Below are 27,656 nucleotides of genomic sequence, written 5' to 3'. Positions count from 1 at the left end.
TTTTGGTTCTTAAATTGTTGGACTATCCCGTCAATGAAAGAAATCAAAAGAACAACCTATCGACACTGCATGCAACCTTAAAAAAAGGGTTAAACCCCCAAGCCTATCATCTTCTCCGTGCAGCTTCATTTTCTGCAATCCTTCTTTATTTCTTCCTTAATTTTCTGGAACAACAAACTAAGGAAAAAAGAAGGGTGAAAGATGGTGTGGTTTCAATGCGAGGATTGCGGCGAGAACTTGAAGAAACCCAAGCTATCAAATCGCTTTAGAATTTGTTCTGCTTCCAAGGTCATAATTTTTTCCGGTTAATCTCGACTGGCCCATCTTCTTATTTGGTTGGTTCCATAGCTATCGTGCATTGATTGTGGCGTGATTTTTGAGCAGCAAACCGTTCAGGGTCGTGCGCAATGCATCACTGAGGCAGTAAGTCTCTTATTCGCTTGCTCTTGTTTATTAGTTTTTGATAAATGATCTTGGATACCATTTTTTTTAATCATATTTAGGAGAAATATGGTCTTAAGTGTTGGGAAGAAACCGAACAACCGAAACAAAGCAAAAGCACAATCGATGTTCTTTCTCTCCCTATAACTCCTGTCAAAAATTATGGCAAGCACAATAGCACAAAATATGTTCTCTAGGAACCTTAATCAACCATAAATCAACTAATGCAACCACGACAAAAATAAATAGAGACACCGGTATTTTTACGTAGAAAACCCCTCTAAATCAAGGGTAAAAATCACGGGACTTTAGAGTCCGATCAAGAGCTCCACTATCATCAAATGTTCAACTACAAGATCACAATATCAAGCCTACAACAAGCATTCAACTCCAACAAGGCTAACAATATGTAATCTTTAGCAAAAGAGAGAAAAATGAGAGAACATCACTAAAAATGCAGATGCTGAAAAACGGGTATTTCCGACGCTACAAGACTCGGATGAAAAATCCGACCGTTCAAAGTCAAGAACACCTTATCGCCTAGCTGCTGTCCAAAAATCAGCTCAATCGAACCACGGATGGACCTTCGATCGAAGAGTTGACACTGCTGTACCAAACATTAAAAACTAAAATTTCTCTTCTCTCTTTTCTCTCTGTTTTAATTTGAGATTTTTTTTTTTGGCTTTCACACTTTTTGCCCACACCACTCGTAAAAGCCAAAATGAATGGCTCTCTTTTTTTTTTTTGACAAATCCAAGAAGACAAATACACTAAATATGTGGCAGAAAATATGGGTTTCCCACATAGTGGGACCCATACCTAACAAATCTCCCCCTCCAACTATGTGGGGAATGCCTCCATACCGGAGGTCAAACAACATGCTTCAAACTTTCCTCTTGGTAAGGCCTTCGTCAACATATCAGCACCATTATCATTAGTGTGTATCTTTTCAAGCTCTAATAGCTTAGCTTCAAGAACATCTCGTATCCAATGGTACCTCACATCAATATGCTTAGATCTAGCATGAAAAGTTGAGTTCTTACCAAGATGAATAGCACTCTGGCTATCACAGTACAGGACATACTTCTCTTGAGTAAAACCAAGCTTATGCACAAACTTCTTCATCCAAAGCATCTCCTTACACGCTTCGGTTGCTGCAATGAACTCTGATTCGGTGGTGGACAATGCAACACACTTTTGCAGTCTCGATTGCCATGCCACAACTCCCCCTGCATAAGTGATTAAGTAACCTGAAGTAGATCTCCTCGAGTCAATGTCTCCAGCCATGTCTGAATCTGTATACCCAACAAGAACAGGTTTCTCATTGCCGAAACAAAGTTTCATGTTGGAAGTGCCACGAAGATATCTCATAATCCACTTCACTGCATTCCAATGCTCTTTGCCTAGATTAGAAAGAAACCGACTAACTGTACCAACGGCATAAGCCAAGTCTGGTCTCGTGCAAACCATTGCGTACATCAAACTACCCACGGCTAAAGAGTAAGGAATTTTCTACATCTCTTCCTTCTCCTTTTCTGTGGAAGGACTATGCTTAACACTCAATCTAAAGTGCATAGCAAAAGGAGTATTCACCACTTTAGCTTTGTCCATACTAAACCTTTGAAGTACTTTCTCAATGTACCTCTCTTGTGATAACCATAATTTCTTGGCCTTTCTATCACGTGTCAATCTTATGCCAAGAATTTGCTTTGCTGGCCCCAAATCCTTCATTGCAAAGGATTTACTCAACTCTTGTTTCAACTTCTCAATTCTAGAAGCATTCTGACCAACAATAAGCATATCATCAACATAGAGCAAAAGAATAATAAAATCATCACCAGAGAATCTCTTAACAAATACACAATGATCAGAAGTAGTCTTCTTGTAGCCTTGCTCCCCCATAACAGACTCAAACTTCTTGTACCATTGCCTTGGAGCTTGCTTCAAACCATACAAGCTCTTCTTCAATCTGCACACATAGTCCTCTTTCCCTTGTGCAACAAAACCCTCTGGCTGCTCCATGTAAAGCTCTTCTTCCAAGTCACCATGAAGAAAAGCAGTTTCCACATCCATTTGTTCAACCTCTAAGTCATAACAAGCTGCCAAACTCAGTATAGTTCTGATAGAGGACATCTTCACAACCGGAGAAAATATTTCTTCAAAATCAACCCCATTTTTCTGAGTATAACCTTTGACGACCAATCTAGCTTTGTATCGTGGAGATGAAGACTTCTCTTCTTGCTTCAACTTGTAAACCCACCGATTCTTCAAAGCTCTTTTGCCCTTAGGCAGTTTCACCAATTCAAAAGTATGGTTCTCATGCAAGGATTGAAGTTCGTCTTTCATCGCTTCAACCCACTGATCTTTGCATTCACTCTCCATAGCCTCTTCATAACATTCAGGTTCTCCCCCGTCAGTCAAAAGAACATATTCATCAAGAGAATACCTGATAGAAGATCGTCGATCTCTGGAAGACCTTCAAAGTGGAACTGCTGTGGAGCTATAGGTGCTTGTTGTTGATCATTCACAACATCATCCATGGGAGTATCAAAGTCACCTATATTCTGATGGTCATCACTAACATCACCATGCACATTATCCTGGATAGGATCTGGTGAAGAGTCTAGGGGAACTGGATTCACATCGATCAAGTCACCACTACCTTGTGAATCCACTTTCTCCGTCTTATCAATGTCATCAATGGTCTGATCCTCAATGAAGACAACATCTCTACTTCTTACGAGTTTCTTCTGAACTGGATCATAGAGTCTATAACCAAACTCACCATCTAAACCATAACCAATAAAAATACACTGTCGAGCCTTGGCATCTAACTTGGATCTTTCATCCTTTGGAACATGAACAAATACTTTACAACCGAACACACGTAGGTGATCATATGACACGTCTTTACCAAACCAAACTCTATCTGGCACATCACCTTTCAAAGGAACATTAGGAGACAGATTTATCACATGTGTCACTGTATTCAAAGCTTCAGCCCAAAAGGATCTTGGCAACTTTGCATCTGACAACAAACATCTGACTCTCTCAATCAATGTTCGGTTCATTCTTTCAGCTAACCCATTTAACTGTGGAGTCTTTGGTGTTCTCTGATGTCTGATTCCCTGTCGCAGACAATACTCATGAAACGACCCTGTGTACTCGCCACCATTATCAGTACAAATGCACTTCAACTTCTTCCCTGTTTCCCTTTCAACTGAAGCTTGAAACTGTTTAAACACCTCAAAGACTTGATTTTTAGACTTCAAAGTGTAAACCCATAGCTTTCTTGAACAATCATCAATGAAAGTCACAAAGTAAAGTGCACCACCATGTGATCTTACTTTTATCGGACCACAAATATCTGAATGGACCAACTCTAGCAATTCTGATTTTCTATGAGGAGGATGGCTTTTAAATGAAACTCTTCTCTGTTTTCCTGCTAGACAATGAGCACAATTCTTCAGTGTAGCATTCTTTAAACCCGAAAGTTGATTCTTCTTCGCTAAACAGTTAAGCCCCTTCTCACTCATGTGACTAAGTCGTTTATGCCACAACTCAGTTGAGCTGTCATTCACTGTCACATTCACCATTTCTCGAGAAGTCAAAGCTTGCATCAAGTACAAATTTGAGCTCTCCTTTCCTCGAGCCACAACCAAGGAGCCTTTAGTCAGCTTCCACTGCCCCTCACTGAAGGTGTTACAGAATCCCTCATCATTAAGCTTTCCTGTAGAAATCAAATTCAAACGGATATCCGGTGCATGTCTGACATCCTTGAGAGTTAACTTTGTTCCATTGTTACTCACCAAGCTAACATCTCCCATACCAATAACCGAAACCAAACCGTCATTACCCATCTTCAATACCCCCAAATCACCAGGAGTATAAGATGTGAAGAATTCCTTCCTCGACGTGACATGAAGTGATGCACCAGTATCAATCACCCAACTAGTCTCATCGCATATTAGGTTGACCAAATTCTCATCACAAATAACTAACAGATCTTTACAAGTAACAGTAGCAACACGCTCGGATTTTTCATCGTCATTCCGATCGTGTTTATCACCACTACCTTTGTTCTCTTTCTTCCACTTGAAGCAATATTTCTTGATATGATCTTTCTTACCACAATGATGACACTCAAGATTCTTGTATCTCGATCTTCACTTGCTTCGGCTTTTATCTCTACCCTTTCCATCTTTGTCTATGTTTCTCCCCTTGTTCTCGATAACCAACACCTCAGACTGTGATGTAGAACCCTGAGATCTTCTTCTAACCTCTTCATTCAACACACCACTCTTAGCCAGATCCAAAGTAATAATACCAGTAGAGGCGAATTAATGAGCGAGACCGAAAGGTCTCCCAAGAGTCTGGTAAAGTAGCAAGCAACCAAAGCCCTAAAATCTCGTCATCAAATTTGACACCCATACCAAGCAACCGATTCATCACACTCAAATCATTAACGTGGTCACTATAGACATTCCTTTTTGTATTTCAACGCCATCATTTTCTTCAAAAAACAACTTGTTATTGCCCGACCTCGACGCATACAAGCTTTCAAGCTTCTCCCACAATGTTCGAGCATGTGTCTCCGATCAATGTGGTTGTAAACATTTTCTTCAACAAATTGCGAATAAAGCCACACACTTGTTGATGCTCAAATTCCCATTCTTCATCACTTTTGAATCGGGTTTTGAGTAGTAAAGACCGAAGATGCAAAGCCTTCACAAACAACAAATCCTTCATTTTATTCCGCCAAAGTTGATAATTTGTGCCATTCAACATAATCATCTTGCTCCTATTAATTTCCATAATTATCTGACACAATAACCAAGCTCTGGTACCAGTTTGTTGGGAAGAAACTGAACAACCGAAACAAAGCGAAAGCACAATCGATGTTCTTTCTCTCCCTATAACTCCTGTCAAAAATTATGGCAAGCACAATAGCACAAAATATGTTCTCTAGGAACCTTAATCAACCATAAATCAACTAATGCAACCACGACAAAAATAAATAGAGACACCGATATTTTTACGTGGAAAACCCCTCTAAATCAAGGGTAAAAACCATGGGACTTTAGAGTCCGATCAAGAGCTCCAATATCATCAAATGTTCAACTACAAGATCACAATATCAAGCCTACAACAAGCATTCAACTCCAACAAGGCTAACAATATGTAATCTTTAGCAAAAGAGAGAAAAATGATAGAACATCACCAAAAATGCAGCTACTGAAAAACGGGTATTTCCGACGCTACAAGACTCGGATGAAAAATCCGACTGTACAAAGTCAAGAACACCTTATCGCCTAGCTGCTGTCCAAAAATCAGCTCAATCGAACCACGGATGGACCTTCGATCGAAGAGTTGATCACTGCTGCACCAAACATTAAAAACTGAAATTTCTCTTCTCTCTTTTCTCTCTGTTTTAATTTGAGATTTTTTTTTCTTTGGCTCTTACACTTTTTGCCCACATCACCCGTAAAAGCCAAAATGAATGGCTCTCTTTTTTTTTTTTGACAAATCCAAGAAGACAAAGACACTAAATATGTGGCAGAAAATATGGGTTTCCCACATAGTGGGACCCACACCTAACACTAAGTAGGAGAAATATGGTCCTAAGGGGCAAGTAAAAACACCAAATGGTTCAAATGCAAAACCCAACAAGCGAACAAAGGAAAAACCCAATATTAATAAGGTTATCTCAACGTCCTCCTTGGTTTTGTTGGTAATTCTCATTTTTATCCAGATTTTGTTAAGCCATTTTTTTTTCAAGTGTTGCTTGTCTGAAAATACTTTTTGAAGAGTTTGAGTAATTTTCTATAGTCTGCCAGAGACATTTAACTTACTAAAAAAAAAGTTTGATTCTTATTGAAAAGCTATAAGGAGCTAGGTAAGTTTGGATGGTGGTGAAGTACGGTGCTGATAATTTACTTTTTATTTCATGTTATAATATTATTATAGCATCTGAATTTGTCATCACCTTATTCTACACTAATAACATGTAAAAACACTGTCATCCAAAGTTACCCTTAGTCAAGTGATTGTGTATGGCTATTGTTCAATGGCGAAAAAAATAACCACCCTCAGTTGTGCTCAGGCCGAGGGTTTTTTACTAAACTAGGACAAAATAAATAAAAAAATGTCAAAATAATAAAAAGAAAAAATTATGTACTAAAATGGTACATTTGGGGTGGTGCTGCCTATGGCAGAGGTGTAATATCCTAAATTAGGGCTTAATCGGAATAGTGGTTTTGTGACCACAAATCCGAGATAGAAATAATTATTTTATAATGATTTTGATGTTTATGATATGATTTCATGATTGTGTGAAAATTTCGTGATGAAATTCTATGCCTAAAGTGCTTAAATTGAAAGTAGGGACTAAATCGAATAAGTTGCAAAACTTGCATTCTAGAAGTTTTTAGTATGAAATTGTTTTGGAATATTAATGAGGAGGTCTTAAATAGCAATTTTACCAATTTTAAGTTCATGGACAAAATTAGGACATGGAAGGAATTTTTGGAAAGTTTAGTAGTAAGGGTATTTTGGTCATTTAGTTATTAAAATGAATTAAAAACAAAATTAAAAGCCAATTTCTGTCCATCTTCTTCATTAGGCCGAAATTTCAAGGGTTCTCCATAGCTAGGGTTTGTTTCAAGCTTCCAAGCTCCATAGTAAGTGATTCCAAGCCCGCTTTTAATGATTTTTACGTTTTGAGATCCCGTAACTCGATAAAGCTTATGTTAGCAATAATTTAACCTAGGGTTTATATTTGGAAAAATACCCATAGGTGAAATTTGTGTATTTTGATGTTTTATGATAGAATATGAAGTTTTAAATTATGTTAGACAACTTGTACTACTCGATTTTAAGCAAAAACGAGTAAAAGGGCTTAATCGGTAAAAATACCTAATAGTCACAAGTACATGTTAGAGTGAGAATTTGATGTTGCCATAGAAGAGAAAAGTGATCAGCATGTTGTAAAACATAAGAATAAGGAATAAAGTTTAATCCAGAGCCTAGGGGCAAAATGTAAATATGCAAAAGTTTAGGGGTAAAATTGTAATTTTTCCAAAATTTGAGTTAAGGATTAATTTGATAATGTGAGTATTAAATAAGCTAAATGTGTTATTTTAGATCAAGAAAGACGTGGAATCGACCTCAATCGAGGAAAAGAAAAGATTGTGGACTAAATTGCAAAATCTTTGTATTTTGGTACCAAGGTAAGTTCATGTGTAAATAATGTAGTATAATTGTTATTTTAAGTTATTGATATTAATTATGTGTTATGCTGAATTTTATTATGAAATGTATGCTTTGTGGTTAATTTCAAATAATATGTAAATTATGTGAACTACTTGTTAAATATAATTGTTACCGAGTATTGATTTCGCATTCTACGGAAGACGGCAAGGATAAGTGTTCGAGGAAAAGCCCGTTTGAACCTTAGGAATAGATTAGGATACAAGTGACATGTCACTAGGATGGTTGAGCATCCGAACTCGTTGAGTTGAGTCCGAGTTCACTTATGGATGCGAATGTCCGAACTCGTTGAGTTGAGTCCGAGTTCGTGAGATGTAACTAGGCATCCGAACTCGTTGAGTTGAGTCCGAGTTCACTTATGGATGCGAACGCCCGAGCTCGTTGAGTTGAGTCCGAGTTCGCTTATGGGCGGGTTACATGATTGCTTGATTGAATATGTGGCACTTAGGTGCAAGTTATCCATGTATCCAATTATATTCCGATGTGTTCAACGGGTAAAGTTCTACTCAAATGGAGGAAAATTTCGAGATGTAAAGAGACGTATTGGTAAGTGATATGAAATGGATATTTTGGACAGGTATGTATTTAACCCTCGGGTTGAGTATTGATACAACCACGATAAGGTAATAAGATGATGAAGAATGATTAAAATGTGATATGTGTTTTAGTGATGTATGCTAATGTTGATCGGTATAACTGTTTGTTATGTTACTTATTATTTGCATATGAACTTACTAAGCATTTATGCTTACTCCTCCTTCTTACTCATTGTAGTTTTGGACAAGCCATTTCAGAGTCGGGATAGGTCGAAGGCTCAGTCACACTATCCAGAAGATTTTTGGTAAATGGCTTGTAAATTTAAGTATGGCATGTATAGCAATATACCCATTTTGTGTAAATGATCTTATGGTATGGTTGTGAAATGGTTGAGGAAATGCTTGATAATGATAAATTATGAAAATGGTTAGTTTAGATTATGTTTGATGTTAAGGAAAACTATTAAGATACTTAGTGCATAAAACTCATAAAAGGATGAAATTTACCATAAACAGAATACCGCAGCAACACTAACGCGAGTTTGAAAATTTACTAAAATCATAGAAATTGAATTTGGTGGTGAAATACATATCAAATTGAAGCTTATTATGTCTAGTTTCACATGAAACAAATGAAACAAGTAAAGGAAGTATATGTTAGAAGATATTTTAATTTTAGTGAAACAGAGTCATAGCAGTTTCTGAATCCCTGTTCCTACTTTAGAAATTCACCATAAATTGTAAAGATATAATTAGGTGGTGTATTTTATATCCTCAGAATCCTTATTGAGTCTAGTTTTAGTATAAACAAACCTCATAGTCATATGAATTTTGTACAGAGAGAAATGTGGTTCGTAGTAAACAGAGGTCAGACCAGTCGAGTCTTGAAACAGGGGTAACTTTAACTAATAAACTGTACTAATTGGCCCAACCAAAATTCTAGAAAAAATTAGTAGATAGTTTTATGAGTCTAGATTCAGGAAAATTTACGGATCTTAATTTCGAGTTTCGTAACTCGAGATATGATTTTTCTTGTGACTGTGACGCAAGTAGCTTAAAAGCTGTGAATGTAGAAACAAATAATTCAAAGTTCTAAAAATGTTAAACTAAGCTTAGTAACACCTCATACTCGACTCCGGCGACGGTCTCGGGTGTGGGGGCGTTACAAGAGGTGTGACAACCCCATGTCAAATAAAAAATTATTGTTGCTGCCTGTTAAATTGCGGCACATGACTGAAATGTAATAATATAAAGTATTCAGGGACCTGTTATGTTATTGTTCCATTTAGAATGGCTGGTGAAAGAAAAGAGAAAGGTGACGCCTGAAAGTGTGGCGGCACCAAACTTTAAATATGGCTAATTGCCTTTTTAGCTCTCCTTATTTATTATTATTTTTTATTCCCTTTCAACTCATCATATTGTTTTTAAACAAGCCCTTAACCTATTTTTGTAGTTAAATAAGCCCTTAACTTATGGTTTTACTCATAAAAGCCTTTCATTTTAATATTAAAGTAAATATATTTTACCCAAAGTAAAGCTATTTAAAAATGTAAACTAATTCACATTTTATGTTGATGTGAATAGTTTATTAAATAAAAATAAAATTTTAAAATTTATTAAGAGTGTTTATATATACGATATTCTTAACTACTCTTTCGAAAATTTTGATTACTTTTTAGATTTTATGTTGATGTTAAAGTGTATATAATTTTATTGCAACAACAAAAATTAAGATAAAAGCTTGAAATTCAAAATATATTACTTTAATATTAAAATAAAGGCCTTTTATGAGTAAAAACTATAAGTTAATGGCTTATTTAACTACAAAAATAGGTTAAAGGCTTATTTAAAAACAATATATTGAGTTGAAGGGGAATAAAAAGAAAATAATAAATAAGAAGGGCTAACAAAGAAATTAGCCATATTTAAAGTTTGGTGCCGCCACAGTGCACCCTTACCCTTTTTTTTCAGCAGTCATTCTAAATGGAACAATTCATAACAGATCCCTGAATACTTTATATTATTACATTTCAGTCCTGTGTCGCAATTTTACAGGAAGCAACAATAATTTTTGATTTGACATGGGGTGGTCACCCCTCTGCCATAGGCGGCACCACCCCAAATGTACCATTTTGGTACATAGTTTTTTCTTTGTATTATTTTGACATTATTTTTATTTTTTTTGTCCTAGTTTAGTAAAAAACCCTCAGGCCGCAAACTTTAAATATCAGTTATTCAATTATTCTAGCTTTCTAGTTTTCCTTTGTTTTCATTTATGAACAATGGAAGCTTAATACACAAAAGTATTATTACCATTCTTTCTCTCTGATTCTTTTGGGTGTTGTCTTGTTTTCAGTGAGTATTTCAGTCCTTTAGCTGTAATGTATTTGGCCCAATACTACGGATTTTGGTGATTTTGTAAGTTTAATATATAAGATTTAGCTGGATAGTTTTTCTTTGGTGTCTCATTTATAAAAACTGACAATAAATCTAGTAAGGTAGTTTATGTTGATCTCTTGAGCTATGTCCCAACTCTCATGATATAAAAATTTCACATGATAAAATATTACCGATATATTATATTAATCGTTATATGTTGTGATTTGATAAGATTGTCTTTATTATCTATTTGCAGTCTTTGCAATACCAAGGCTATCAGCCAGCAAACATTGCTTCTTCATGCTGAAGGAAAGAAGCATAGGGCAAAGGCTCGGGCTTTTCATGCTAAACAACAACCTGAACAGATGGAAGCGTCTGCTCTAGATACCAAGGCTTTAACCGAAAATAAAGTGAATATTGAATCGCTGGAGAATAAACCTAAAGGAGAGGCCAAACCGCAGGATCTGCCCAAAGATGGCCATGTCCAAATAAACTCAGAAGCATCAAATGGAGATATACCATCGAATAAGAAGAGAAAGCTAGATGTGCCTGTGAGGGATATTACCGAGATACAGAGTGTGGATGATAGCTCAGGCAAAGCCTGCAATGTTGTGAGAGAAGATAAAGCAGCATTTATCACTGACAAAGAAGATAACAAAAGAAAGATAATGTGGAAGAAGTTAATTAAGGCAGCCTTGAAATCTGTATGTCTCCTAACTAGTAATCATTCTATTTCAACCTTTTTTTTATGTTATAGAAATTATTCAACTTCTGATCAGCCATTTCCTTTCCCTTGAACCAGGGGTCGGAAACTAAGTAGTCACGAAGTTGCATCCCGTTTATCAAATTAGTTAGAATGATCTTTCCCATTGTTGTCCTTGTGCATGCATTTTTGCTATCTTTTATATGCATTTGGCTGAGGCCGGATGGAGTTTTGAAGATGCGGAAGCTGCAAAAACTGGTTCTTAAGGCCCTCCAAGAATCAGGTGTAGGTGATAAGTCCCAACTAAGTGAAATGTTGGAGCACAAGGTGAGGGTGGTTCTTTGTGTAATCTTATTTCTAGCAAGGTTTTCCTATCGACTGTTCATTTAAACTACTGTTGTCCATTATTTTCCTCTGGTGTTGCAGATAATTTCATACTCCAGATATACAGTTGAAAACAAATACGTACATCTAGTGGCTAAAGACCGGCTTTAATGGAAGCTCTTTTGTGGTGGATATTTTGGAAGATGGCTATGTCACCATAAGTAATTGATTTTCCATGGCAGTTTTATAGTCTTTCATTTTTATTTTTATTTTTGAAAAAGCTCCTTTGGGAATCAAAGCCATGACCTATTAACCATTTAAAACGCTAATGGAGGGTTTTTTTATTAAAATGGGATAAAAAATAAAATAATATCAAAATAATTCAACCAAAAAATTATGTATCAAAATGGTACATCTCAAGGTGGTGCCGTCTATGGCAGTGGCGTGACCACCCTAGGTCCGACACCCTCTGCCACATTCTGCCATTTTTCTTTTTAAAAAAAAAGGTTAAAAATGAAAAAAGAACAAAAAGTTGAAAAAAAGGGGTTACGTGGGTGCGGAAGCGGCACCAGTTGTGCTCTCGACAAATGCGGCACCGGTTGTGTTTTGACAGAGGCGACACTTCCATTATATTATTTTAAAATATACTATTTTTATATTTTATTTTTTAATCTCATTTTAGTAAAAACCTCAATATATATATATATATATATATATATATATATATATATATATATATATATATATATATATATCAACATCTGAATTCATTCTTAAACAAACGAGAATGGATTCAAATATATTATTTAAGTGTTTTTAATATTAATTTAATAAATAATCTTGATTTTGGCACTTTGTTCGTATTTTTTATTTTCAATTTTAATTTTTAAAATATACTATTTTTATATTTTATTTTTATATTATTTTTGTAACGCCTCTACCTTGAAACCATCACCGGAGTCAAGCTTGAGGTGTTACTAAACTTATCTTACCTTTTAAACAACTCTAAATCACTTATTTTAATTTTCGGAATAAACTGTTTTTCTGCGTCATGGTTACTTAAAAATTCATTTCTCGAGTTTCAAAACTCGAAATTAAGATCCGTAAATTTTTCATGAAACTAGACTCATATATATATCTACTAATTTTTTTCTAGAATTTTTGACTTAGCCAATTAGTACAGTTTATTAGTTAAAGTTTCCCCTGTTTCAAAACTCGACTGCACTGACCTCTTCTTACTACGAACCATTTTTCTTCTTGTACAAAATTCATATGACTAAGTCGTTTGTTTCTATAAAAACTAGATTCAACAAGAATTCTAACCATATAAATTATACCTTCTAATTAGTTTTGTACAATTTATGGTGAATTTCCAAAGTTGAAACAGGGGATCCAGAAATCGCTCTGACCCTGTTTCACTAAAACTCAGATATATCATAAAATATAATACTTTTACCTGTTTTGCTTAGTCCATAAGAAAATATACATAATAAGCTTTAATTTCATATATTATTCATCTTCAAACTATGTTTCTACAATTTTAGTGATTTTTCAAAGTTACATCATTTCTGTTACTTGAATCTGTTTTAGGTTACTTTCACATTTTCATAATTTTCATGTGATAATCATCATTCAATCATACATATTAATAAACATGTATATCATCAGCTATTTCTTAGCTAATCACTAGCAAGTATTTACACATCATTCATTATTCATATTATACCAAAAGTAGCTAAGTTTCTATACATGCCATACCCAAAACAAAACGCCTAGTTATACCGAGTTATTTCTTTGATAGTGTGATCGGCCTCCGACATTTCCTTCGATCCCGAGTGACTAGATAAGTACTATAAGAAGAAGAAAATAAAGAGATTAAGCACTAGGCTTAGTAAGCTTACAAGCAAATAGATCACAACATTCAACATAATGGATAATTATGCATAATATCATCTAACATCATAAATTTCTTTACTTCTCAATTTCTATCTTCTTCTTTATTCCCTTACCTTTTTCTTACGACCTTTCCTTTTCATAAGTATAATCTACTTTTCCTTTGCTGTTAATTCACTGTAATTTAACTCGTATCCTGACCCGTTGAACCACTCGGAATACTAAGGATACTAGGGTCGCTCTCTGCTCATCAATATCCTCGCCAATGCCATGTCTTTGACATGGACTTACATGAATTATTCTGCTCCAATGTCATATATAATATGGACTTACATGGCTCAATCCTGTCTCCAAAACCATATTTCTAATATGGACTTACATGGCTCATTTCGTTTCGTCCTGTCAACCCTAATATCCTAACATTCCTAGGGTTCAACCGGCTTTCTAACACTTTTCCTCTGTCACTTCACCTTAAATTCGACTTTAAATATTTTCATAACATAATATATAAATGCTGAAATTGACAATAATAATGTAAAATAAAATAATATTGCATTTATTTACTGTAAACTTACCTTGATACAAAATGTGACTAAACCTTACAATTTAGTCCTTTACTTTTTCTTTTCCTCATTCTTCTTTGGATTCTTGATCTATAATATAAAATATTTCTACTCACTAGCATTTATTTGATTTCTATTTCACTTCACAATTTATGCTGTTCAAAATTCGAAATTGCACTTTTACCCCAAAATTTACAGTTTTTACAATTTAGTCCCTACTCAATTCACCCATCAATTGAACTAATTTTTTCTAAATTAACACTTTTATTTTATCATTATAAACTATTTCACAGCCTTTGATATTCTGAATTTCAACACCAACATCTAATTCACAATTTTACTCACAATTAGGTCCTAAATACCATTTTCTATCAAAATGACTTAATAAAACAACCTTAATATGAAATTAGAACTTCAATTTCATAATAATTCATCATAAACTACCCTTACTCAGCCAAGGTAACTTCCAATTTCACCCACCAAATCAAAAACTAATGAATTAAATGATTGGACCTAATTGTAAAAGTCACAAAAGCATAAAAATTACTAAGAAATAGTAAAAATTGAACTTACATGGTGCAAAAATATGAAAAACCAGCATAGGAGACCTGCTACGGCGTTTCTGGCTGAGAAAGATGAAGAAATGTCTAGATTTTCAATTACATCATTTTTTTAACTATTAACTTTTATGCTAATTCCAATTTTGTCCGTTGTTCACATTGTTTTCTTGCTTATTTCATACCCAAACCGTTCAGCCATTAACCTTTGGGTCTAATTGCTCTTTAAATCCATCTTTTTAAATACTTAAGCTATTTACTCACAATTTAACAAATTTTGAGCTATTTTCAGTTTAGTCCTTTTTAATTAATTAGCTATCCAAACATCAAAATTTTCTAACGAAACTTTAATACTAACTCAATGACACTTCATAAATATTTATAAAAATATTTATAGCTCGATTTTAAATTCGAGGTCTCGATACCTCGCTTTTGACCCGTCTGACCTAATAAATTATTTTAATTCACTAATTTCACCATTTCACAAATTCTTCTAAATTCTTACTTGACTCATAAATATTAAGTTACTATCTTGTTCAATCTTATTTGTCCGATTTAGTGATCTCAAATCACCATTTTTGACACCACTGAAAATTAGACCGTTACATTCTACCTCGGATTTGTGGTTTCGCAACCACTGTTCCGTTTAGGCCCTATTTCGGGATGTTACAATTTTAGTACATAATGTTTCAAGTGTATTATTTAAGTTTTTTTATTAATTTAGTAAATAACCTTGATTTTGGCCCTTTTGTTTATATTTTTTATTTTCGGATTTTATTTTTAAAATATACTATTTTCGTATTTTATTTTTTATATTATTTTAGTACATAATGTTTCAAATGTATTATTTAAGTATTTTAATACTAATTTAATAAATAACCTTGATTTTGGCACTTTGTTCCTATTTTTTATTTTTGGATTTTAATTTTTAAAATATACTATTTTCGTATTTTATTTTTATATTATTTTAGTACATAATGTTTCAAATGTATTATTTAAGTATTTTTTTATTAATTTAGTAAATAACCCGATTTTGGCCCTTTTGTTTGTATTTTTAAAATTTTAGATTTTATTTTTAAAATATATTATTTCTTATTTTATTAAAAATAAAATACGAAAATAGTATATTTTAAAATAATATAATGGGCGGTTCCTCCTTCCGCCAGAGGCACAACTGGTGCCGCCTCTAGCACCCATATAACCCTTTTTTTTTTCAGTTTTTTATTTTTTTATTTTTAACTTTTTTTTAACAGAAAATGACAAAATGTGACAGAAAATGACAGGGTGGTCACGCCATTGCCATAAGCGGCACTAACCTAGGATGTACCATTTTGGTACATAATTTTTGGGTTGAATTGTTTTGGTATTATTTTATTTTTTTATCCCATTTTAGTAAAAAACCCGCCTATGGACGACCATAAATATATAGAGAGAGTTTTGCACTTTTGCTAAATATTAAGTTCATATACCATCATTTTAAATGATTAATATTTCAATAAATATACTGTTGAATTTAATAATATAAATTTATGCACTTAAACTTTTGACTCGAATCGGAACTTTTTCCATATTAATTGAAAATATATTATTTTAATGCATGGGAAGGAACTTTATCAGAGGCCGAAGCCTAGAACCAAAGGCAAAAATGAAAAAGTCTAGGCCCAGAGATGTGTCTATTTCATGCCCACCCGATTCCAAACATGAATATACAAAATGCAGTGTGCGCCGCTAATTTACACAGACCACAGTTCTAGTATTGTAAGAAACCAAAATGTCTGTGGAGCGCCACGTTCACGACAAGTTTAACAACCGAACAAAAATAAACAGTTAGAGTTAGAAGAACATGCTCTGCTTTTAGGACACGTTAGACTTTATTCGGACACCCTTGGTTTTTTTGTTTTTTTTTCTTTTCCCGTCTTTCTTTCTGCCGTTTGAGTTTACTAGGAAAATTTAAGATGGGAGATCTTCACATGGGAGTAGAAGCAGAAGCAATCAACGATAGTAGCAGCGATAATCATAGTAAAAGGGTGGATATTTACCCACTAAGTTGTTACTATTTTGGATCCAAAGAAGCCATTGTTTTCAAGGATGAAACTCTGTCCGATCGTATCAATAGGATGAAATCCAAGTACTTCACCTGATCTCTCTCTTCAATTCAATTGGGTTCTTTTTCTGCGCCAAAATATTTATGGGTTTAACAATTTTAACCTTCTTCCCTCCCCCCCCCCCCAGTTATGCTGCTTATGGATTGAGGACTTCCGTGGAAGCAGTTATTCTGGTTAGGTTGCTCTGTTTTTCTGGTTGTTATGATTGTGAAGTTTTGAAACACTAAGGACAATGTTCCAAATTGTTTAATTTTTGAAGGAATTGTAGAGTTTAGGCTAGAAGTTATTTTGTGCCCTGTGCTTAGTAATATGAATGACCGATGATTGACTAGGTTAGGAGATCTTACTGAAAACTTTGGTCGAAACCTAGGGAACTTAGTTAGTTCAAGGCTGAAACATATGAACTATTTTGTATTTTTTCTTAAATAAAGAATTTTGAAAGTCACTTCCAGACTTGCAGTGCATGGCATACTGTTAGTCGATTAGAGGCGCCTCCTGGAAGTCGAGAACATCGATATTTAGGACTTAGATACGACTGTTAATAAACGGTAGACTGTCTACATATCCGACCGTTATAGATATTTCATGCAAGACTGAGGGAATGTATTAGTTTAGTTATGTTCTTTGCAAATGCTTTAAGCAATGTCATCTAATCAGGTTGAGTTGTTCAAGCACCCTCATCTTTTACTGTTGCAAGTTAGGAATTCCTTCTTTAAGCTTCCTGGTGGTCGTCTGAGGCCTGGTGAATCAGGTAAGTTGCTAGTTCTGTGAAATTATCTTTTGCAGACTTGAGTTTTGTTAGGTTAACCATTCTTGTGCTTTCCAGATATTGATGGACTGAACCGTAAGCTTTCCAGGAAGCTTTCTGCTAGTGAAGATGGGAATGAAACTGAATGGCAGGTAAAGCAGGTTTTTTTTCTCCCCATTTCTATTTGCAAGTATTATTGTGAAATGGTGTGAAAATTCTCACTTTCTTAAATATTCAGGTGGGTGAATCTCTTGGCATGTGGTGGCGGCATGATTTCGAAACCTTAATGTATCCATACTTGCCATCCAAAGCGAAAAAGCCTAAGGTTTGTCGGTCGGTACATTTATATTGATTCTGCAGCTATGCCATACCTTTCTCCGTTCTCATGTTAATCTAAATTCCATAGGAGTGCACCAAACTCTTCCTTGTGAGGTTACCGGAGAGTCAAAAATTTATCGTACCCAAAAATCTCAAATTGCTTGCAGTTCCATTGCGCCAGGTTCATGAAAATCACAAGGTACAACTTAACATTATAAATTGGTGCTTGAGCATTCAATCAAGACTAAATTGAACATTGTGCTTTGTATAACACTTGATATTACTTTGACAAGTCCTTTCTGGATATATTAATAAATAACCTCCTTCATGGGGTAGCTTCATTGTACTGTCCTATTTATGCTTCGAACTTGTTGCTCCCTATAGATGTTGTAATTATGCATTTCATGTTTTGTTTTTGTAGACATATGGACCGATAATATCGGGAGTGCCGCAGTTGCTATCCAAGTTCACCATCAACATTGTTGACATTTAGAACATGCTTGTTTACCACAATCGTTGCTTCCAGGTTAAGTAATAGGAACGGTGAGAATATGTGTGCTGCAGCTGTAATGGGTTTTCAATCTTGGGTTTGTAATTTTTCATGGAATTCCCAGTACATTTGTATATAGTATGCTATATACCATAGTTTTCTTACAAGATGTGATACACTAACATTGAGCTCGACAATATCAAATTTATCTTCTTGTTTGTTGGTTTTGACTTTCATTTCCAGGATGTTTCAATGTTTAGATTGTAGAGTTAATATATATGGATATAGTTTGATTCTATTTTGAAAGATTGTGTTTCACCCACGTCGGCGGGCAGGCAAGTACAAAAAAAGCTACCCTTTGTCCACTATGATAGTTATTAGTCAAAGGTTATGTCATTCTGACCAATAAAAAAGAAGCCAAACTTTATGATCATAAATTGCAGACAGCCTTAAGGGTTCCACAGACTGCAGAAAACCAAGTGGGTGCCATAGTCATTACTGATCAATAACTATTATGTGATGTGCTTGCAGGTTTCAAGTGGATTCATTGTACAATCGAAACAAACATTGTAGTAATTTGGAACCAACTTGTAATTTCTTACGTCACCTTTATTTTAGCCTCTTTACGTAATTTCGATGTGCCATTCTTTTCCTTTCTGCAAATTACTAATTAATAGAAAACATGATATTATACACAAAATACAATCAAAAAATAAATATCAAAATACAATACCAATATAATTCAAATCATAATATATAGACAGTACTTATTTAAAGAAGAAACAAAAGGAATACATGGGTAAACCAGAAACCAAATGTACAGGTGAATAATATCCAATTCGATTTGAAAAGTTTGATAAATGATTTAAATTTGAATTAAATAGTTCGATTTTATTCAAATAAAGTCAAATAAAAATTAAAATTTTGGGTTAACTTGAATATAAATTATACAATTTAAATTATTCAAACGAACAAGAAAATATAAAATTACATCGTCTTGATAAATGTTTACCCATCAAGCTTACTTATGTAGTTAAATAATCTTGTAGTTCATCTATTAATTAAATAATCAGTTCTTATAAACACAACATTGAATATAAATAATAGAATTTATTAACTTTACATGAAACTTTTGACTCAATTCAAAAAAATTTAAATTAAATTCAATTACTAAAATAAAATTTATCAACTTAATTAATTTAAAATTTTTTAACTTAATTCGACTCCATCAAATGTTTACTGTAGCATATGGCGGTACCGCTTACTAAAGCTTGTCACGTAATAGAGAAAATGTCCTATCGAAACGCTTACGCCATAAAGATGGCTGCTTTTGCAATTGTTGATGAACACAATATTAATCGCATCAAAAATTTGTTTCCAGAGTCAATAACCGGCCAGCTAAAAAGGTGGTAGAACAACTTGTCAGTACTTAAAATTTTAATTCAGCTGGTTGTGAATTTGAAAATTCAACTATAATACAAAAGGCGTCTCATAGACTGCTATCGTTTTTATTCGTGGAAAATTTGTGTCCAAAACAGTGTTAATTTTGATTGGAAATTGGGTACTGACTTTTTCTAATATTGAATTTCGTTTCTAGAATCTGGGTCGTTCATACACGTTATTATCATCTTGTGTGTAATTTCATTAATCTAAATTTCTCCAAAAATGACACTAATCCATTGGGTCTTTTTTATGATTTTATATGGTAACTTTCCCCGTTTTCATATATATATATATATTTATATTTAAATATGAATATGTTCTCATCCACCTAGCCAATGTGAAAATGATTTTTTCTATAAATAATAAATTTTCTTTTAAAACTGTTTGCCAATGGTAGTGCATTTACATTTGGAAGCTTTGAAAATCTATATTCAAATCTCATTGTTTCTAATTTTAATCCATTTCTTAATTCCTTGTTCAGTACTTATAAAATATAATTTTGTTTTTTGTGTGTGGCATTTAAATTAAAAAATGTAATCATTATTTTGGCTTTTCCATTAATATTTCAATGTTACCATGACTAGTTTATAATATTAATTTGATATATATTTTTTGGGACGAAATTTATATATATATATTTAATGAAATTCTTAAAAATTATCTATTTTTAAAGAATTAAAAAATAAATTACGACTCTATAATTATTAAAAGAAAAGTCAACGTGAAGTCAGGTCATCTTCCTCGTGGTCGTGGAGGAGACTGGTCTGCTTCTCTCTTTTCCTCTTCCCTATATATGTATATAAATAGCAACCATTGAAGGAAACACTCTCAACTACCTTTTTTTTTTCTCTCCCACTTTTGGAAAAAAAGAAGAAGCAAAACCTCAGATGAAGAAGGGAAAGGGAATTGTAAACCCTAATTTGAAGCTCTCTCTTCCTCCTCCAGCCGAGATCTCCTTCGCCAAATTTCTGTAAGCATGATTAGTTATTTATGTCCACTTTCAAATTCTTCTACTTTCTTATAAGGATTTTTAAAGTTTGATTTTGGCGTTAAAATTAATTTTCATGGCAGAACCGAGAGCGGTACATTCAAAGACGGCGATCTCCTCGTTAACAAGGATGGAGTTCGAATTGTATCTGAATCCGAATCTGAAGCTGTATGATTTTTTTTCTTTTTTCAATGAACTTGCTTTTTTTCTTAAGTTTAACAATTTTCATTGCTGAGATTCTCTTGACTCAATAGATGTTTGCCGTCTAGCGAGTTTAGAAGATCTTAGTTAGAGTTTTCATTTATTGAAGATTTTAATCTGTTTCTTTTCTTTTTTTGTTGCTTTTAGCCTCCGCCTATTAAGCCATCAGAAACTGACGCGGACGACCAGTTGAATTTAGATGATATAGATGCGATTAAAGTTATCGGCAAGGGTAATGGTGGAATTGTGCAATTGGTCCAACACAAATGGACTGGCCAATTTTTTGCATTGAAGGTAAATATCCAAGAGCCAAGTTTAAGTGTTTTAACACTTTCTGAATTCTCACTCGTGTTTTTTGTTTTAAAATTTCCGTCTGTTTTATTTTTACCAAGAATTATTGCCATTTCAAATTTCAATGACATTTGCATGATGTGCACATATCACCTGTAGGGAGACGAAATTACATAGTGTGAATGTGGTTATCTAATTAAAATGTCTGAATTTTGTTGACGGATTTATCCATTTACCTCATACGTATATTCAAATGAGGGCCTGATTCCTGGAAACTTATTGATAGGTTTAATCATGATGAATGATAACAAAAAATCTCTCCTAAATCATGCTTGACAGATGTATTATGATCTATTACTGTTAAAAAGATGCTTCTCTTGTTGGTTACACTATGAATTGGTAAATGAATGTTCAGCCTTTCTTGATTTTATAGAAGCCATTCTTCTAAAACAGATCATGTTATTTTTTGAGAATTGGAGCTAGCCAAATAACCATTCAAAAAAAGTTGTGTTTCTTATGAGTTTTGCATTTCCTTGTTGCTCTCATGGTAAATCCTGACACGGTTTCTTTTGCTAGATTATTCAAATGAATATTGAAGAGTCAGCTCGCAAGCAGATTGCAAAGGAATTGAAAATAAATCAATCATCTCAGTGTCCATATGTTGTTGTTTGTTATCAGTCTTTTTATAAAAATGGAGCCATTTCAATTATCTTGGAGTATATGGATGGTGGATCCCTAGCAGATTTTCTGAGAAAGGTTAAATCCATTCCCGAGCCCTATCTTGCTGCAATATGTAACCAGGTTGGTACATTTGAACTTCGAAGAAATCAAGAGTATGTACCAGATGTTCTGGTATTCATTTTATATTCTATGTACCAGATGTTCTGGTATTCATTTTATATTCTTCTTGTTATTGCAGGTGCTAAAAGGTTTGATGTATCTTCATCATGAAAAGCATATTATCCACAGAGACTTAAAGCCATCTAATTTGTTAATAAATCATAGGGGAGAAGTCAAAATTACTGACTTCGGTGTGAGTGCAATAATGACAAGCACCTCAGGACAAGCAAACACATTTGTTGGCACATACAACTATATGTCTGTAAGTAATTAATTGACTGTACCAAAAGATGAAAAGAAACTTTGTTTTGGTGGCTAAGGTTATTTTATTATTATTTTGTTTGAAAGTTATTAGTTTTGTTGATGTTGATTACCTTCTTTTGTAGCCTGAGAGAATTATTGGTGACAAGTATGGAAGTAAAAGTGACATTTGGAGCCTGGGGCTAGTTTTGCTTGAGTGTGCAACAGGTCAATTCCCGTATTCCCCACCTGATCAGGCAGAAGGATGGACTAACTTTTATGAGCTCATGGAACAAATTGTTGAACAACCACCACCTTCTGCACCTTCAGATCGATTTTCTTCTGAATTTTGCTCTTTTATATCTGCATGGTAATTTTTTTTAATCAGTTACGTATAATCCCTAAAAGGTGTTCTAGAATATTTTTGCATTATAATGAGTTATTGAGTTCTATATTGTTAATTAAATATTTTCGTCAAATTGATCTTCTGTCAAGAGAGATCATTTATTAGTTCCTTTTGGTACTGGAGGGATAGCCTCTGCAGTTGGAATTTTCCTTTGATTTTATAGAATTGTTTTATCATTTGAGTTTTAATTAAGCCTGGCTTGGGTTCTTTTATCCATGACAGTGTAAAGAAAGACCCGAATGAAAGAAAGTCAGCTCATGAGCTGCTGGGACTGCCTTTCTTGAACATGTATTGTGATGTGGACCTCGAATCTTACTTCAAGAGTGCAGGATCACCACTTGCAACGCTAGAACTTGTGTGGTATGTATATGTTATGCTTGAGTTTGGTTACATGTTTTTGTCATATAACTGTCCAAAAGCTTGTTTTCACTATGATGAGATAAAATTTATCCGGTCTTTTCTTCACATCTGAAACATAACAATAAAGCTAAACAAAAGTGTCACATTTTTTGGCAGAATTCAGACGAAACAAGTTTCAATCAGACTCTAATGTCAGCAGAAACCAAAGTTCTAAGAGCATGGAAGATTTGTAGTTTTTGTTGCAAGTAATGTGCAGGACTTATTTGAGCGGCTGTAGTGATGACAAGGCCAAAGTTAAGCCTTAATGATTATCAAAAAATTTTCTTGCCAGAGGCTCGGAGTGTGAGGTACACCTTTATTGCTGTGTTGTTAATGTTTTTCATAATTCGAAAGGTAATGATGTCTTATATCAAGAACAAATTTATGAACTTCCTGAATTAGAATCTTTACCTGTCTATTCATGTTCTGGGTGCATTAATTCTGATCGGATCATCGCATCACGTGTTACAGGCTTAGAACTTTAGCCTAGTAAACTGCATGATCCTCCAGCGCATGCATATGCATGCACTTAAGCTTGTATTGTAACAAGGCATGCATTGACATTCAAGTTCTGAAAAATTTAAGGTTCCTTTCAGCATCTGATAATGTTATGTTCCGTTTGACAACCTTTCCAATCAATACCATATAAGACTGTTATATCTTGTATGCTTTGTCTTCTTATAGAGAAAAATCCTCTCCAAAGAGCTACTACTACTTAACTGCAAAATATAATAGTCTTCTACAATTCTGTTTTTAACCCCCCCCCCCTTTTTCTCTTCCATTATGATTCCAATTTCGAGGATGAAGTCTGCTTTTAGAGTGTTAGCTTTTTATGATCAAATGAAATTGAATCGGATTGAAGCTCAAGCAGAGTGAATTAGTGTCTCAAGTCTAGAACAGAATTTGACAAGTCTAATTACAAGAGTTCGAGGAGGAGTTTTCTTATTGAATATTCTTAAGAGCCTTTAGGTCTACCACGCTGACACTTGAATTTGTCTTCTCTTCCTTTAGCAAAAGTAAGCCTTGAAACGTACTCTCCTGCAGCTTAAGCAGCAGGGTCTGAGTTCCTTACCCTCTTTTGAGTACACTTTATCACACCAACCGAGGATTCGCTTTTGTGCAACTTCACAGGCTTCCTCGTCGGTAATTTCATCCCATAAGCCATTATGGGCTAAATATAAAGACTCGATCATTGCTTGAGGAACAAAATCTCTTTAGGATTTGGGATAATCCGATGTCAGTGTCACCTGTGGATCATGAAAGATGATAATCATATTTAATACCACCAATAATCAAATGATTTAGTATCACTAGTTAATATGATTAACAACAGCGGCTAATATTTACGTATTTCAATATAGAAATTTGGAAATTGACGTTAAATCGAGAATATCAATTATCCCAAAAGTTATTAAGTCCTTCAAATATGTCCACCACGTGAAAAGCTTGTCGGAGATGATCAATTATAATGTTTAAGTTCCAGCAAGGCAAGGTTTGGAAATACCTACCAATAGAAGACGTTGCAAGATTTAAAAAAAAAAAAATCCAAAACGAAAACCATTCCAATTGCCTTATGTGGCTTCTATCCTTGCATTCTCAGTGTCTTTATCGGGCTGAAAAAAGAGGCAACCTGAATATCTGTGTTCGAAATAAGTAGTCCAGTGGCAAAGAAACCAAAAATGAAACTCAAAATAGAAAGCATGTCTTACTAGTGGCCTACAGACAGGCATGAGAATCGCTCTTGAATCACCACATCTGGAAACGATTGTGTTAAATAACAATTGCAACTACAGCAGTAGAACCGATATTTTATGGGCCAACAGGTTGTATAATTCCCAAATGAGCATCAACTTGATGACACAAATGGTGAAAGCTTTCTTCTATTCTTCCTGCCAGTAGTACCCAATATTTCCATCATGAATGCATGCTTTTGCAGCCTCTTTAGCCAATGCTTTGCATCATGGCAATAATCAGTCTCTGTAGCCGATGCTTAGCCTATGCAAAGAAATATTATTTATTACATAAACCAACTTGGAAAACAGAAAAAAAGTTACCAGGTGAGCAATGATTCTGGATCAGACTCGTTCAGCTTACTGTCATCATTACCAGCAATATCAACTTCTTGAGCAACACTTGTATTTCTTTGCCCTACCAGAGTAGGTGATGAATTTCTCTCAGCTTTTACCTTTCAAGCTGAGACTCCCTCAACAGATATGCTGTCTGATATCACCAGAAACAGATTGAGAAAATGGATTTTCATGATGGCCACCAAATATTATGGATCCATCTTCCTCACTAGATATTTTCTACAAATTGTACTATCCTCAATTTTCATTTGATTTGGCAAAATGGTTTTATCATGCACCCTCGCTATCAGGGTTTTAAATAGCGGTCCGATACCGCTATAGCTGCCGTTATATAAAGGTAGCGGCACCGTCCGAAACCGCTACCGCGATTAACCGCTATTATGTTTTACAATAAGTTGTGTGAATTTTTTTAAAAATTCACGACTGCGATACCCGTAGTAACCACAATAGCATTCGTTATGTCCGCAACCGCGATAAACGCAACGCGACCGAAAACGCTGCCGCGACCGCAATTTAAATCCCTGCTCGCTATCTCCATGTGAAGATGATGGTGCTGTACAATTATATGGGCAAGAACCATGGAAACCTTGGTGTTCACCAGGATGAACTTGTAAGCTTGATTTGGCTTTTTTCCATGGGACAACAACAGACTTGCCTTCTTTAGAGGTGACATTCAGCACGTTTGGAATTTGAATCTCAACACTTCTAGCACCTTTCCCTATCACAGATTGTGGCATCTGATCGCGTGATTCGTAACAAGTAATAAATATTTATAATGAATATCAAACTTAGACTAACTATTATCACGACGAAAGGCAAGCGCACCTATCGAACAATAGTATAGTAACGGGAAGACCGGGATATCATACCTAAGGAAACCAAAAGTACTAGTAATAACTATCTTTTTATTATCTAACCTAGAAATAAAAGGGTTTGTTTATTAAATTAATTATTTAAACTAATTAACTAATTTAATTAAAGCAAAGAGAAAATTTGGAAAAAAGACTTGAAGAGAAGCAATTGAGAAAGACGACACCCAAAGGAGGAATCCTCTTAGATTTCACTTGTTATCTGACTCTGAATCGGACGATTTATTCACTTGACTTGATCCGTGAGACTCCCTAACCTATGTTATTTTCCCTTTCGAGACTAATAACGTCTAACCCTCAGTTGAATTAATCGAAATCTCTTTCTTAATTAAAACCCCTAGGGAAGCAGTAAATCACTCTATGGACTCCCATATTAGGTTTCACCCTAATTCGATAAAATCTCGTAACCCTATTTCTAGGCGTTCGATTAACTCCGCTTAATTATGCCAAATCTACACTTAGGCAGAGTCTATTCCTCCTCTGCATAAGCACATCAAATCATGAATTAATACCCGGAATATTAACTCAAGCATTAAGAACACATAATTAAAAACAAATCAAGTATTTATCATACGATTAGAGATAATAATAACAAGATCCATCATAGGTTTTATCCCCTCGGGCATCTAAGGGGTTTAGTTCATAATAAAATAAGAGTACATCTCAAAAGTATGAAAATAACAAAACATAAAGAAAACTCTAAAACCCCTGAAGGAATTCTAAGAGAGATCTTTAGTCTTGGAGTAGCTCCGGCTTTTGAGATGGATCGTCTGACTTCCTTTAAGTAATTCCCGACGTGTGGTTCTGTATTCCAGAAAAGTTCTAGAAAGAGTGGCCTCCTTCTAGGTCACACTTAGGGTGTTTATATAGGCTTTGGCTTGGCTTTTTTCCTCCCTAAATACCCTTTTTCCGTGTAAAATACAACTCTTTGAAAAAGGGACACGCCCGTGTGCCACTGTCGTGTGATGTGTTTACCAGGCCGTGTTTGATCCGTTAAATTGCAAACGGCCGTGTGGGCTCAATGGCCTGGCCGTGTGAATTGTGAAAACCTTGGTCGACACCCCCGAAGGCCACGGGCATGTGAGATGCCCGTGTGGCAAGGCTTAGGCCGTGTCATCTTCTCGATTTGGTCTATTTTGTCCCTTTTTAGCTCGTTTTTGGCTTCTTTCGACTCTTGGTGCTCTCATGAGTACAAAACATGAAATAACCGAATTAAGAGCACCAAAATCCTTAAATTTAGTAATAAACATCCATAAATATGCTAAGTATTTGGGGTATATATATGTATAATTTGGCGTTTATCAAATACCCCTAACTTAAGCATTTGCTTGCCCTCAAGCAAAATTCTTATTTACTGCTAGAATTCATTCCTCTCAATCACATAATCATTACTGATAATGTTACAAGTTATTCCACAAAAATCATACAGTGAGAATTCAACTATTAAAAGCCTCAAACAATCTAAATCGAATATTTTGATAATAAAATCATAGGTAATCTCCTTCCTCTAAGTAATTAACTTTAGTCCTAAATATACAAGAGAAAACATCCTCACTAAAGATTCAC

At 34.5% G+C, this 27,656-nt stretch overlaps 3 protein-coding genes across 3 annotated transcripts; all 3 read left to right on the top strand.

Annotated features, from left to right (window-relative positions):
• Nucleotides 1-201: 201 nt before the first annotated feature.
• LOC108485003 (UBP1-associated proteins 1C-like) lies at nt 202-11,445 on the top strand. Its single transcript, XM_017788872.2, is given in 6 exon segments — nt 202-288; nt 349-423; nt 6,050-6,126; nt 6,128-6,172; nt 10,882-11,329; nt 11,428-11,445. Coding segments are annotated over 6 exon segments (750 nt in total).
• A 4,904-nt stretch (nt 11,446-16,349) lies between these two features.
• Nucleotides 16,350-18,556, top strand: LOC108486410 (pre-mRNA cleavage factor Im 25 kDa subunit 1-like). The gene is made up of 7 exons (XM_017790461.2): nt 16,350-16,793; nt 16,898-16,943; nt 17,428-17,521; nt 17,597-17,670; nt 17,757-17,843; nt 17,925-18,035; nt 18,258-18,556. Exons 1-7 carry the CDS (start codon nt 16,621-16,623, stop codon nt 18,327-18,329), a joined length of 657 nt encoding a protein of 218 aa, XP_017645950.1. The 5' UTR covers nt 16,350-16,620; the 3' UTR covers nt 18,330-18,556.
• Nucleotides 18,557-20,428: 1,872 nt separating this feature from the next.
• On the top strand, nt 20,429-23,769 carry LOC108486411 (mitogen-activated protein kinase kinase 2-like). The gene is made up of 8 exons (XM_017790462.2): nt 20,429-20,739; nt 20,841-20,925; nt 21,106-21,252; nt 21,826-22,050; nt 22,169-22,351; nt 22,476-22,699; nt 22,958-23,095; nt 23,252-23,769. Coding segments are annotated over exons 1-8 (1,086 nt in total). The 5' UTR covers nt 20,429-20,656; the 3' UTR covers nt 23,253-23,769.
• Nucleotides 23,770-27,656: the final 3,887 nt, after the last annotated feature.

Source organism: Gossypium arboreum, chromosome 5, assembly GCF_025698485.1.
Source record: "Gossypium arboreum isolate Shixiya-1 chromosome 5, ASM2569848v2, whole genome shotgun sequence".
Taxonomy (NCBI): Eukaryota; Viridiplantae; Streptophyta; class Magnoliopsida; order Malvales; family Malvaceae; genus Gossypium; species Gossypium arboreum.
This window is presented reverse-complemented; position numbering and strand designations above follow the sequence as displayed.